At 37.0% G+C, this 14379-nt stretch overlaps 1 protein-coding gene across 1 annotated transcript in view; it reads right to left on the bottom strand.

Annotated features, from left to right (window-relative positions):
• stx8 (syntaxin 8) overlaps nucleotides 1-14379 on the bottom strand; it is a 54733-nt gene that overhangs the window by 37387 nt on the left and 2967 nt on the right. Inside the window, exons 5-6 of the mRNA XM_058778366.1 lie at nucleotides 9876-10003; nucleotides 9157-9249 (exon numbers count right to left, since the gene is read on the bottom strand). Of these exons, the coding sequence (XP_058634349.1) occupies nucleotides 9157-9249; nucleotides 9876-10003 (221 nt within the window). The remainder of the gene's footprint in view (nucleotides 1-9156; nucleotides 9250-9875; nucleotides 10004-14379) is intronic.

The raw sequence follows: 14379 nt of genomic DNA, 5'->3' as shown, positions 1-14379 counted from the left end.
TGTTGTATTTGGAAGCTAAATTGAGTCTGTATTCTTGGGTTTTTGCAGTTAAGACAGTATAGTGTAAAACACATATAGAGTTAATTCAATAAAGCAGTTTTTTTCATGTAATTGGCTCATCTGCAAATCAGCAAAGGGGACATATAGCTACAGTGGGGTCCAAAAATCTAAGACCACTAGTGCAAATGCTTCCGTTTATCATTTTTTCCTCATATATTAAAAGATACCATTTCTAGAATTTTTTTTTTTTTTTTTTTAAGTATTTAACATGTCCCTCATTGCATTAATGACTCAATCTGAATCAACTCCACAATTTAAGCAAAAGCTGGTAATTCGTGTTACGGACTATTGCAATGGTCTCCTCACCGGCCTTCCCAAGAAGACCATTAGACAGCTGCAGCTCATCCAGACTGTACATGCTGCCAGGTTTCTGACTAAAACCAGAAAATCTGAGCATATCACACCAGACCTCAGGTCCTTACACTGGCTTCCGGTTACACTTAGGATTGATTTTAAAGTACTTTTACTCATTTATAAATCACTCAATGGCCTAGGACCTAAATACATTGCAGATATGCTCACTGAATATAAATCTAACAGACCACTCAGATCATTAGGATCGAGTCAGTTAGAAATACCAAGGGTTCTCACAAAACAAGGGGAAACCGCTTTTAGCAATTATGCCACCCGCAGTTGGATCCAGCTTCCAGAAGAGATCAGACGTGCTAAAAAACTAGCCACATTTAAATCCAGACTCAAAACTCATCTGTTTAGCTGTGCAATTACAGAATAAGCACTTCATCCGAACTGATTGCACTGTATTTTATGTAAAATCATTTTCTATTCTTAACTGTGTTAATTCATTTGAAATAATTTTTTTAATTATTTTAAAAGATTTTAAAATAAAGTGTGTGCTGTGAAGGTAGAGAGACCTCTGAGTTCTATGTGTTTGGTTTATGATGGTCAAAGTAAGTTGGGGGTGAAGTAGTGGAATAGGTATTTTGGAGGGATTTTTCACTTATTAGTGGGGAAGAGTTTGAACAAAGCTTGAGAATGTTTGTCTTTGTGTTAAGAGCACATCACTAACAGTAGGTTTTTAAATTCCTTGTTTTTATTGTTATGATTTTTTTTTTTTATTATTATTTTACTTCCTTTTATGTAAAGCACTTTGAATTGCCATTGTGTATGAAATGTGCTATATAAATAAACTTGCCTTATCCAGTAAAATGACAATTTTCCAAAGAGAATCTTGCATGTTTCAATGGAAGCCAGAACATTTTGGTACAATATTCCTTTTGTATAAATTTTGTAGAAGTTTGCTTAAAGAGACAGTCACTCAAAAATGAAAATTCTATCATTAATTACTCACCCTCATGTCGTTCCGTAACCCTAAGACCTTTGTTCATCTTTGGAAAACACAAAAGAAAGGTAGTAAGGACATCGATAAAATAGTCCATGTGACATCAGTGGTTCAACCTTAATTATATTAAGCTACGAGAATATTTTTTGTGTGCAAAAATAACGATTTTATTCAACAATTTCTTCTCTACCATGTCAGTCTATGACGAACGTTCACGAGAGTACCAAGACCCATGCGTTTGCGTTCCTCTGCTTGCAAATGAGGTGCAAGATGCATTGCTGTTGCTGTTTATGCAGAGCCAGAAAGCTCCCGGATTTCATCAAAAATATCTTAATTTGTGTCCCAAAGAACAACAAAGGTCTTATTGGTTCGGAACAACATGATGGTGAGTAATTAATTACAAAATTGTAATTTAGGGGTGAACTATCTCTTTAATTAGTGCAGTGAAGAATCTCAAAATCAATATATATTATTTCCAGGTTCAATGAAATTTTAGATTTTCAATCTTATTTATTTTTGAACCCTTTACTTTTTGTCCTATACAAATTTAGGCCTGAATAAAAACTAAGCATCATTTGCTCACCATAATGTTGCTCCAAACCTGTAAGACTTTCACTCATCTTCAGAACACAAACTAAATATTTTGAACATAACCTGATTTCCGTCCATCCATTGAATGTCTTGGTAATCAAAGCTTCAAAAAGAGGCATTGTGAGTAAGCCATGTGACTCCAGTCGGTGGTTTTATCCAAATTTTATAAATCTCTCCAGGTTTATTTGTGTTCTGAAGATGAAAACAGTCTGATGTGATTTGGAACTGCATGAAGGCGAGTAAATGTTGGATAAACTAACACTTTAAGTGCAATAATACACATTTAAATACATTCACTTTGTCCTTAAAATAGCTCAGTACCAGCCAAATGACCAGGGCACGTAAATTCCCTTTTGACTTTCCGGCCCTGGTTAAATGGTCAGCACCAGGATATCAGGATGTCTGAAGCAGGCCAATTTTGCCAGTATGTTGACAGTACTCAAGAGTCAGCAGGAAGCTTCAGAGTCATGTTAACTACTGACCACCCTTCACAGCCCTGGCCTTAAAAGGAGATCAGTGCTGCCTCTCACTTCCTACATCAAATGTTTAATCTATTTACAGTAAAACACTGTTACAGAACCAGAGTGTTTTTTAGGAGGGAAAAAATTCATTCAAAGAAAAAAGAACATGCAAGAGGACAAGAAGGTTATACGGCAACAGGAAGCAGCTTTTTTTCTTGTCCTTTTTTGTAAAAGCGATCCATTTTCTGCTGTCTCTTTTAGGGCATTAAACTATCTTATTACTTTTTACATTGTCGATTATGTCATATAATACAAGACTGTAATGGAGCGGCTAAAACACGCTGTTGGAACAGTGATGCCTAATTCTGGCTATATAGTCATGTTCAGACGATCACTCTCAAATAATGCACACCAAAAAACACTATCGTCTTTCTATAGAAAATAGAGCTGTGGGTTTTTATAGGCGCTACCTCATGTAGTTAAAAGAGAAACAGTGAACACGTTTCACAAGTCCTGATCTGAGGAAACTGGAGCTTTAACACAAATCAACCCAATGCATTTCAGTTCTCCGATGAAGACCTTGGGTTGTTCCTCTACCGCTAGACGGCACCATTAGTGATGGGCTGCCCTTCTGAACTCCTAATGACAGAAACTGACCTCTTCACTACCTTTGTCACTGTGGTATCTGAGGTCTTGACTGCAATTTAAGTGTGTGTGTGTGTGAGACAGTAATAGCCAAAAGACGTCATTAGTAGCATAAGAGGCATAAAACCACACATGCAGTGGCTACAGGTCACTTGTCGTTATGCTAGTGGTCAATAGCTAAATATTATTATAAAAAATGATTAATAACGTTGCTGATATGGCATTTATTCACCATATCTGATGATTTATAAGATTGTCTTTGCTTTCATACAAATAACACATTTCAAAATATTTAATTGCTAATTTTACAGGCTATTCAATGATTTAATGCGCTTTACCATGCATCATTTCTTAAAAGCAGTCAGAAACATTTATATTAGTAATTTCGTTCTCAGCTTGGGGAAGAGCTGCTTGTGATGAGCTTTCATTCATTATGTGATTTTCTCATCTCCATTTGTTTTTGGTGGTTATCAGTGTATTATTACAATGGTTCAATGGATATTAGTAGGTTGGTATATTAACATTATATCAATTAAAGGGATAGTTCACCCAAAAATGAAAATTCTGTCATTAATTGCTCATCCTCATGTCGTTCCAAACCCGTAAGACTGACCCTTGTCTGACCCTTGCTGCGTTTCTGGACCTTGATTGGGGTAATTACATTGCTGTCTATGGGGGGGCAGAGAGCTCTCAGAATTCATCAAAAATATCTTCATTTGTGTCCCAAAGATGAACGGAGATCTTACGGGTTTAGAACGACATGAGGGTGAGTAATTAATGAAAGAATTTTAATTTTTGGGTGAACTATCCCTTTAATGAAATACTTTTTTTATTGTGAATTTAAGTTAAGTCTGTAAACCCTAAAAAGTTATAAGTAACCACTGATGCTGGTATTTTACCATAAATTTCAGAGATTTTTTTTTATTTTTTTACAGTTTACAGTAACCAATACCAAACAGTAGCTTGTGGATCATGTCAGATATTCTGTCTTTAATCGTATTAGTTGTTGTCCCATATTTCAGATTCATCTACATATAATCTAAATTGGTGTTTTCAGTTTTTTTTCTACAAATATTATGATCCCCTTCAGCAACTAAAAGCAACTACATATTTTCATCTATAAATTCCCATTTGTATTTGTGGAAAATGTGCTTTTAAAATGTTTTCTAAAGAAAATGTTTTCAAAAATACATTCTGTAAAAAAAAGAAAAAAAGAAAATCAAATATAAATAATTAATACCTTATGGTAACATGGTAAGTTAAATATACTTTTTTTAAACATCTTTAACATTTTTTTTTCCATCTCTCAACTAACCTCCAAGCATCCTCTTGAGTCTTGCAGACCCCAGATGCCAGTTTGAAAACCTCTCCTCTGGGTTCAGTTTCAAATTTAGAACTCAAAATCTCACATTTTGCTCTGTTACAAAGTCAAATTACAACATATTTAATTGGGATAATTTTGTGATTCATTTTTTAATTATGCTTGTCAATCTGTCAAGGCAGACTTCACTAGGGTTGGGTACCGAACTCGGTACTTTTAAGGGTACGGACCGAATTGCGTCGGTACTACCGAGTATCGATTCACATTAAATCATTCGGTACCAAATTTCGGTACCTGAGAACACATTTGGGCGCATACGAGAGAGAGAGAGAGACCCTGTGACTTGTCACCCCTGCAACTCTTTAAAACACAACACACGGCAAACCGAAATGTTCTGAAGTGTGGTTACATTTCTAGGGTCATATGGTTTCCGCGAGAACGCAGACAAGATGGAGGAGTCCATTCATAAAAATGGAATTTACTCTATAGCACGGAATGCCACGGAATGCCACTGTTAATTTTAACAGTAAACCTCTGTTTGTTTGCCCAAAAATAAAAGGGTTTCATTTTGATTTGATTAAAAATAAATAAATGTTTCATGCCTTCATTTGATTATCAGAAAAAATAAAACAAGAATTTAAAAAAAATGTGAACGGTACCCAACCCAAGACTTCACACAGCGTTCAGATAGCATTCCAGCTGCACTAATTTTTAATTGTTGGTCTACATACACATTCGTCTCACAGATGTTTTTGTTTGTTGTGTTCCACACCATGAGCGATTTGGTTTTAAGGCAACCAATCAAGTTTAAAAGTAGTCAAACAACCAACTCTGAATGACCCCCAAGTTATACTGAGTTAGATCTATTGGGGAAGCTCACAACTGAAACAGATTGGATCAGCCCTGTGTTTTTATGTAGACCATGGAACCACCTGTAGAGCGAAATTGTCTTGAGGAATAAACGTCCTACAGAAGGTTATAAAAATACTAGAAGGGTCACTTTGCCCAGGACAACTGTGATGTCTGTTGTAACCAAACGGAAAATGCATTACTAAGATCAGGCCATCTACCAGATCGACTAATCAAGGACAGAAGGTCAATTGCCAGAGAAATGATCAGAGGCCCGCTACAACGCTGACAGAACTGCAGAGTTCTTTGGATGAAATGGGGGAAACTATGTAGACATCAACAATTCTTTCGACACTTCACTGATTCTGCCTCTCTTCGTGAGAATGGCTAGAAGAACGCCAATTTAAAAAAAGGCCGACATTACATCACGGCTAAAGTGTAATAGAAGCCACGTGACAAAACTTTTAAGCCACTGCAAACCTTCTGGAAGAATTTTGTGGTCTGATTAGTCCAGGGTCGAGTCGATTCACCTAAAGCAAAGGAGACTGTTTGGCGCAAACCAAATATGGCCCAAGACCAAGGCATCACCTTCTCTTCCATCAAGTATGGTAGTGGCAGCATCATTCTCTTTTCAGCAGGAGCAACTGGAAACCTTGTTGGAACCAAGACCAACATGGATAGAGCCAAATACAGGTAAATACTTGGACAGAAGCTGTTTGAGTCAGTCAGAGATCTGCATTTTGAGTAAAGATTAATTTTCCAGTGCAACAAAAATCAAGTGCACACAGCTAAACTATAAAGGGATGGCTTGGAAAAAAGAAGTTAGCAGTTCTGGAATGACCCAGTCAGAGGCAAGACTTCAATCCAAACTACAGCATGATCAGGAAAATGCATTGTGCAAATGCTAATTTGGAAGAGTTTAAAATTCCAATACTTAAAGCTCATAGAATTACCCAAGCTTACTGTGTTCTTAAATATAGAACAACCATGAAGTACCCAAGACTCAACCTTTATTGCCCACAAAATAAATTCAGCTAATGTGACTGTGCCTTAGCATTAGCATAGACTCAGGAAGTGGAAAAACAAATAATGCATTAATTGTGTTAAAAAAAAATTATGAATTTACTGGTGAAAAATTATTTTAGCGAGTTATTAGGTTAATAATTTGTCAAAAAAGGAACAACATGAATGCTTTCTGTAAACACTGCACGTGTGCTGTATAAAATCTTTAAGTGCATCAGAAGCACAAAAGTTACAGCAGTTTGGAAGGAATCCCTTCCGCGGAGTCTTGAGATATAGGACTCTGCTCAAGAACTTCTGTGACAGCTTTTCATGGGGCTGGTTTCCAGAAGAAATCAGGATTTTAATGCACACATGGGATATATCGTGGCTTATATCTGCAATACTCTTACAGATGAAATTCAGGGGAGGTTTGTTGGACTGTAGAGCAGAACAGAACCGTAACTCTATCAGCTCTCAAAAGTGAGCCTATGAAACAGAGACCATCCGATCTCAATTACTGCTTTAAAAACTCCTGTTCTAGGAAGCAATGACGCTGCACGTTTTAGAAAAAGAAGGGAGAAAAATCGAGGTCCCGTTCAAATAATTTGTTCTCACTCCTATGTTTAGTTGGGGGAGGCAAGAAGCAGACTAAATCAATCACGCTGGGCCCTGAATAGACTGAGACGGGGCAGAGATGGTGAAAAGCAGCCAAGTGCCTGCAATTCCCAGCATTAGTCTCCACCAGAAGGTCACCATAATGATGAACCTGAGATTTGTTTAGGCTATGTAAAAACCTATTATATAACTAATCTCTGGAGCCACATACAAAATAGTTCCATTACCTTTTAAGTAAATTTAATTGATCATCTCTATTTAATAAAAGTACCAAATGTGATCTTTGAAACATTTGGAAACATAGGACTCACTCTTCAAAAGCCAGTTGCTGAAGCAGACAGGAAAGAGTAGTGACACTGGAAGCGGTCCATAGTAATTACGCTGCCCCCTGAAAAAGTATTGTGGGTAACCTTCACCGTGCCAACAAAAGCAACAGGGAGGAGGTGAACTTGCATCAGGATTTCTTTTTTTAGACACAAGTTGCATAGACGCAGAATTGACTTCAACTGAAATGTGTGTTCATTAGGTTAATGTACATTTTTACACATAAGATTGCGGCCCAGCAGCTTTCATGAATATTTCTGATGTTTCTGATGGCTGCTCTTCCTTTGTAATTTCCTTTGAAACCCCTAATCATTCCAGAAACAGTTGCATATATCAGAGTAGGATGCTCTCGCTACAATGCAGCTAGGCAGGACGCAAAGTTTAGGAACATTTAATAATACACCGCTAATACAGACACTCAATACGCTTATCCATACATAAACATGTTGTCCCCCACATTCATGTTTTAAAACAGACAATGATATGCTGTTTTACATATTCTACCATTCAAAAGTTTGAGTCAGTAGGATTTTTTTAAAAGAAATGAATACCTTAATTCAGCAACACATTAAATTTATAAAAGTGACAGCATTACAAAAGACTACTAATTCAAAATAAAGCTGCTCTTTTGAAATTATTCAATTCATCAATTAATAAAGGCATCGCGGTTTCCCCAAAAATATTAAGCAGCACAACTGTTTAAAAATTTGATAAGAAATGTTTCTTGAATACCAATTTTTTTTCTACTTTTAGTTAATTCACATTTGCTGTTGTAGTTTAAATTTGATTTAGTTTCCTGTGTTGTCTTCACAAGTTACAGATAACCGGTTATCTCTATTTCAGGGTCCTCAAGGTCAAAAGATTTGTATTTGCTTGTCAGTAATGCCTGTTGGATTAGTTTCTTCTCAGACAAAGTTAAACAGAAAAGAACGGAGTCAAAAATTAAAATTATAATATAATTCCACTTAATTCTTCAGCTTCAATCCTTCTCCAGCCTCCAGCTGTCTTCTCCTACACTACCGCTCAAAAGTTTGGGTCAGGAAGATTCTTTTTTTTAAATAAAATAATACTTTTATCCAGAAGGAATGCAATAAACTGATCAGAAGATCATTTAAGACAGTGATAATTGATAGAAAATCCATTTCAAACTAATTTTGTTCTTCTGAACTTTATATTCATCAAAGAATAATATTAAAATGATTTCTGAAGGATCATGAGACACTGAAGACTGGAGTAATGCTCCAGTAACTACTGCTGAAGATTCAGCTTTTCCATCACAGGAATAAATTAAATTTTTAAACATATTAAAATAGAAAACAGTATTGCAGTATAAATTGCTGTAACCCTGACAAGTCATCGCCAGTGAAGTTTTGTGCTGCTGATCATTTTGAGAAAACATTGCATTTCAGGAAAATGATATTGGTGGATAGAATATCTCACTTCAAAAATGTATAATTATATATCTCTATCTGTTTTCCCCAGTCTAGCATGTCTCACTTTACCAGTTTGGCTAGACAGATTGAAGAACAGTGTGGGAAAAGTTAAAAGCAGCTGCAACCTTCAGATGAGGTCACAGACTACTGATCTGAGCTCAGTTTCCTCCATGTGACTTTGACATCATCATGCACTATGCAATTCCTCCATGTTCTCACATTCCAACTCAAACAGATTCACCACAATGATGTGATGTCTCTATGCAAAGGACACAGGTCTCATGTTTAGAAAATATGTTTAATACATTGCAGTAGGAAGGAGTTAAAAAACATGATAGACCAGGTGACAGCGGGTTTCCAAGGAGCCTGTTCCAAATTTTCCACTTTAACCCCAGCCTCAGCTCATTTTAGAGCCAATGACTTCATATGTAGTGTAGCGAGAGAGCGGTGTGACAAAGTAAAACCAAGCTGACCGCAAATTAGACGTTATTCACAGAAAACATCTGAATGTTCAGCCAGAGCTGTCACATACAGGCTACTGCGCTTTTTTCTTACCGTTCTGTTCTTCTAGCTCATTGCCGATCTCCTGACCCATCTGTTTTTGTCTACTTATGACTGCAGCCAGAGCATCCAGGCCAGCATCCTGAACTAAAGAGAAAGACACATGAGAATAGAGACATATTTAGACAGAACTGTACAAATGAAAGACAAAAAGGCACATATTTATCCAAAAAAATGATGGTTTAACGTGCATATTTTATGTTCCTGTGGTTAAAATCACGTAAATCATCAGGCGTTGAAGGACAAGCTAAATGCTCATCTCATGTGGGTCAGAAAACCAATTGAAAAGTACATCAATTCCATCTAAATGAGCCTCATAGAGAGAGAGAAAAGCATTAGCAGCAGGGTGTTGGCATCTGTGACATTTAAATGACATATAGTGTGATCTGATGTCATTTTTGACAGAGGCAGCTGCTACGGTGAGCCACAAGGTACTTTAGCACTAACCTTGAAGCTAAAAGTATAACTTGGGTAGACAAAACGGCTCCTGCTTTTTCTCAAAACTCCTACCAGTTGCTATTCTCAAATGAGTAGCAGATCTCATAATGGGGGCGTAAATTCAAAAAAGGGCTTCTTATAATGTCTCATCCCATCAGGAAACAGATGATTATCTTGACAGCAGAAAGAGGTGGCCAGATAATTGCCAGCTCGAAACAATGTCAAATACCACATCAGTTATAAGACCGAAAGACTTGCACTCATCTGCGATATACCTTCGATAATCTGCTGCTGTTGGTTTTTGATTTCTCCAAAGTCGAGTCCTCTGGTCTCCTCAGACTCACTAACCAGCCACGGGTTCACGGCAGGCCCCGAACCATTTCCACCTGTCATCAGACTTGACCTGGAGATGGTGATTGGCACAAAAATACACATTGTATCATGTCAGTATATTACACAGACTCTTCTAAATTCTGCAGTTTGAAATTCTGAAATAAATTTATGGGAAAAGTATCATATTTTGTACTTAACTTTTATGAGACTATGCATCACATTCCCATGATTCACAAACAAAAGTTGTTATGGGGGAAAAAAGTATAAATAAAACTATTGACTTATAGCCTCTGGTTATAAGTATAAGTGATAAATACACACTTCCTTTCAAAAATTTGGTGTTAGTAATGTTTTTGAAAGAAGTCTCTTATGAACACAGGCTGCATTTATTTGATCAAAGATACAGTAACAGCATCATTGCGAAACTTAATTACAATTTAAAAATGATTTTCTATTTTAATATACTTTATACATAAAATGGAATTTATTCCTGTAAGAGCAAAGCTGAAGAACTGCCATTACTTCAGGCTTCAGTGTTAAATGATCTTTCAGAACTGCATAAGAATCATTACTCATTAAGCAGCACAAATATTTTCAAATTTTATAATATTTTTGTGGCAACCTTGATACATTTTTTCATCATTCTTTGATGAATCAGAAAGTCCAAAAGAGCAGAATTTATTTGAAATCTTCTACACCAATGTAAAACTAGCTGTATTTTCACTTCTCAATTTGATACATCTTTGCCGAATAATATTATTTAAATCGTACTGTGCACAGTACGCAGAACGCATTCACTGTACTTCATAGGAATGGGTTTGTTTGTCCTAAATTGTTTCACCTGGAATTAGCCACTACTACATTGATTTTTTTTTTTTTTTTATTAAATTATGCTTACATCTGATGGCTTCAACAAAAGCATAGACCATAGATGAATAATATTGGAGCTCACGGTAGGTCTATCTTACACGGAATCTTAACATATCATTTTTTAAGAAAACCAACAGAAACCGAGTGCACCGTTATTTTGCAGAAGTAAAATCACTGTAACACAGCCTCTTGCTTATTGTTTTAATAAAACACAAAAACGTATGTACATGCGTTTATGCATTCAGCAGTCATCACTGTAATACACAAAGTCAACTTTCTCATTACATACACACACAGTAACTAGATTACGTACACAGTGCAATATTATAGCTATTCCACATACACTGTCAATCAACAGCTACGTGCACACATCAAATGGACACACATCATCTACTTTACAAACGTAAATAAACTTCGAAGCATGTCCGTGAGTTGTTCAAGAGCCACAGGCTCTTTTACCAAACTCACATCTGTAGCACTCATGTGCCTTCAGAATAAATAACCTTTCTATTTTTTACTTCTAAAATAGCAAACAACATGCCCTACTTTGGACCTTGTAAGATCAGAGAACCTCTGTTTATTTGTTCATATGGGTTCCACTTTGTTGGGACCGGAGAGTGAGTTTTCATGCCCTATGTTACAAGGACACAAAGCATATGAACAGCCTCTGGCTTTTATACAAGCTTTCAAAGCGCCATGCCAGACCGTGAAGTGGCCTGTTATCCTGTGGAGACACTGCGTTGTGCTTTTGCACTTTTCTTTGATTAATGTATGAAACCTGTTCCCCCTGAGGCTCCTGGACAGCTCGCAGAGAGAGAAGTGAAGTTTAAAGGCTCTTCTGGAAAAGCTATCAGCGCTCAGCATCGCGCAGAGAGTTATGAGCCGGTCACTAGCTCGCACGGGTGTCCTGCTTCCTGTAGGTTCAGAGCCTATATCAAAAGTACCAATAGCCGTGAAAACAAATCCATCCATGGCACTGAGTACAAATCAATTAGTTTTATGGTACATCTGTCTTGATATCACAGCGAAGAAAAAATTAATTAAATTCTTAAAAATAAACCAAATTAAGTAGTTTGGGATAATATTTCGGTATTTAAAGGCACCTAACTTTTTATGAAAAATAACAATTTGAGAAATTCCAAGCCATGTGGTGCAACCAACATGAAGAAAAAAAGATACAATAGAAAAATTGAGGATTTTTCCTTTTTCTTTTTTAATAACAGGTTAGTTAAGGTTGTAAATTGCCATATGATACAAGATATTTATTAATTAATAATCAATAATATTTGTATAAAACACATTTTAACTTAATTAAAAAAATCTATACTCATAGCTTATAAATATAGCTTGTAACACTTAAAAGTAAATAATGGCTGATGAAGGTTTTTTTTTTTAAAGATTTTTTTTGAGTAAATAAATTGAAACTTCTGAAAATACCATATCCGACATGCATACAAAGAATTTGTTGCTAATAACTTGGCACATGTGTTTTAAACTATGATTTTCCCTTTATCGTGGACTCTCATATATGTCATTGACCCATATCAAGGATTTATAACCATTTTTATACGGATTTTTTTTTTTATGTTTCCTTTCAGGAATATGCAGTTGTTCATGCAGGTTAAGGTGAAACTGCATGTCAAAAAAGGTATTTGAGTAAAACTCAAATGACTTCCTCTCACTATAAGCACCAGTTTCTGACAATGGCCCTTCTCTTCCACTTAGTTCAGCATCAGCGGATCTTCATTTGGGTTCAGAGAGGTCACTAACCTCTGAAGAGTCTTCAGCTGGATCTATTCCTCTCATTCTCATCATTCCTCACACCAAGGAAGTTTACTTCTCACATGGTCGATGAGCTAGACCTCTTTCTTCTCAATCTCTCCATTCCTCCAGCTTTCTGATCTACAAAAGTACCAAGGCAGTCACACAGTGCCTTTGAAGCGTAGTCTCTATCCAAGACCAAGCTGATATTAATCCTCTGGCCAGCGAGACAAGTGGTCAGTGGCGGATCCTAATCTTTCTGACATGTTTGGCAACTCGTAGCTTACACCAGCCCCTCTCCACTTCCTCCGCTCCATCTCAGCGGCGTGAGGATTAACGCTTATCCAATTAACCTCCCGCAGAGCCCGCAGACTTAATCAGACGAGGCATCACACTGGAGCGAGACCTGGAGACAGACCTCGTCTCTTAGAGGCCCTATTTAACTAATTACAACTTTGTGCATTACGATCAAATATAAAAGAGAGGAAACGGGTGGAGGAGGGTAGGGGGAACATGGTCGGGAACTCTGAACCTTCAAATGAGCGGCATGTCATTTTGTGCTTGATTAGAGGTTAATCTTCCACAAAGGTATTGTTTCACGAATGCCATAAGCCTGGTCTTAGCCCTATGGAAAAAAGTGAAATGCTATTTCAGCTTATTGAAGCAAAGCTAACACCCACACTGGCAGACAAAGACCACACAGTGAGATGAATCCAGGCCCTAAAAATCCTGCCAGGCTAACACCCTCATAAAAAATTCTTTAGTATTTAAAAAAACTTGATCAAATGACTGTAATTTATTAGCACTCTTTAGCTAAATGTGTGCACAGCATAACAGTGCGACGTGAACGGGACCAATAAAGATAAAAGTTCAGCCCTCCCATGTTAAGGAATTAGAGGATTAAGTCCACAAAGATGGCTAGAAAAAAAAGGGATCAGGCCTATAAATGATTTCTCAAAGTCTCCTAATTTTATTAATTAAAGATAGTAACTAAATACCTCTTCTCAGCCTTTACCACCCACTGAATCAAAAAGGCCCAATCTATCAAACCTATTAGCCTGTGTCAGTGTTATTTTAGCATAGCAAGATTATTTTGAATAATAACAATGAATAACAATTATTTTATTTTTTAATTTTAGTTTAAAGGGATAGTTCATTTTTTTAATTTTTTTTTAAGTTTTATTTGAAGTTTACAATAACAACAGAAAAGAAGAGTAATCCAGACAGATGGAGCAAAACATGATTTTTATATTAGCAGGTTGTTTTGCCTTCCTATCCTAGTACGTATAACCTGGATCGAGAAGGTCAAATCAGAATAATGACCATCTCATTTCTCTAAGGAAGTTCGGCTCCCGAGCTGTCGTTTCGATTGAGAGTCAGAAGCGCACAGGAGATTGGCGGTGACACATTAAGTCTCTGATTGGTGTATTTTGGAGAGAGGATGTGAGCTCAGTGGAGAGTAGGGAAGTGTAAACAGTCTGGATGGTGGAAGTTCAACACTCCGCTCTGATCAGCAGAGCAGTAAAGCCGAACTGGAGCCCTCAGAGAGTGTGCACAGACTTCCGTTTGAGCACAGGTCGCACCATTTCTGGCATGAAGTTACTCAACACTGGGACACTACTGCAGGGCAAAGGAGGAGGCATGGCAAGCAAAGGCCTCTATGGTCTGGTAGACTAACTAGGGCACAGAGTTCATGATTTCTCTACTGTTGTTCTGCATAACCATCAAATTAAGGTGAATATCAAACTATGCAGCTTCAATAAGGATTGCCCGCAAAATCGGCGCCAGAGTGAGAGAGTTTTGAGCCAGCTGACT

This window comes from Onychostoma macrolepis, chromosome 06 (assembly GCF_012432095.1).
Source record: "Onychostoma macrolepis isolate SWU-2019 chromosome 06, ASM1243209v1, whole genome shotgun sequence".
In the NCBI taxonomy this organism is placed as follows: domain Eukaryota; kingdom Metazoa; phylum Chordata; class Actinopteri; order Cypriniformes; family Cyprinidae; genus Onychostoma; species Onychostoma macrolepis.
The sequence above is the reverse complement of the archived record's forward strand: the minus strand, read 5'-3'. Positions and strand labels throughout refer to the sequence as shown.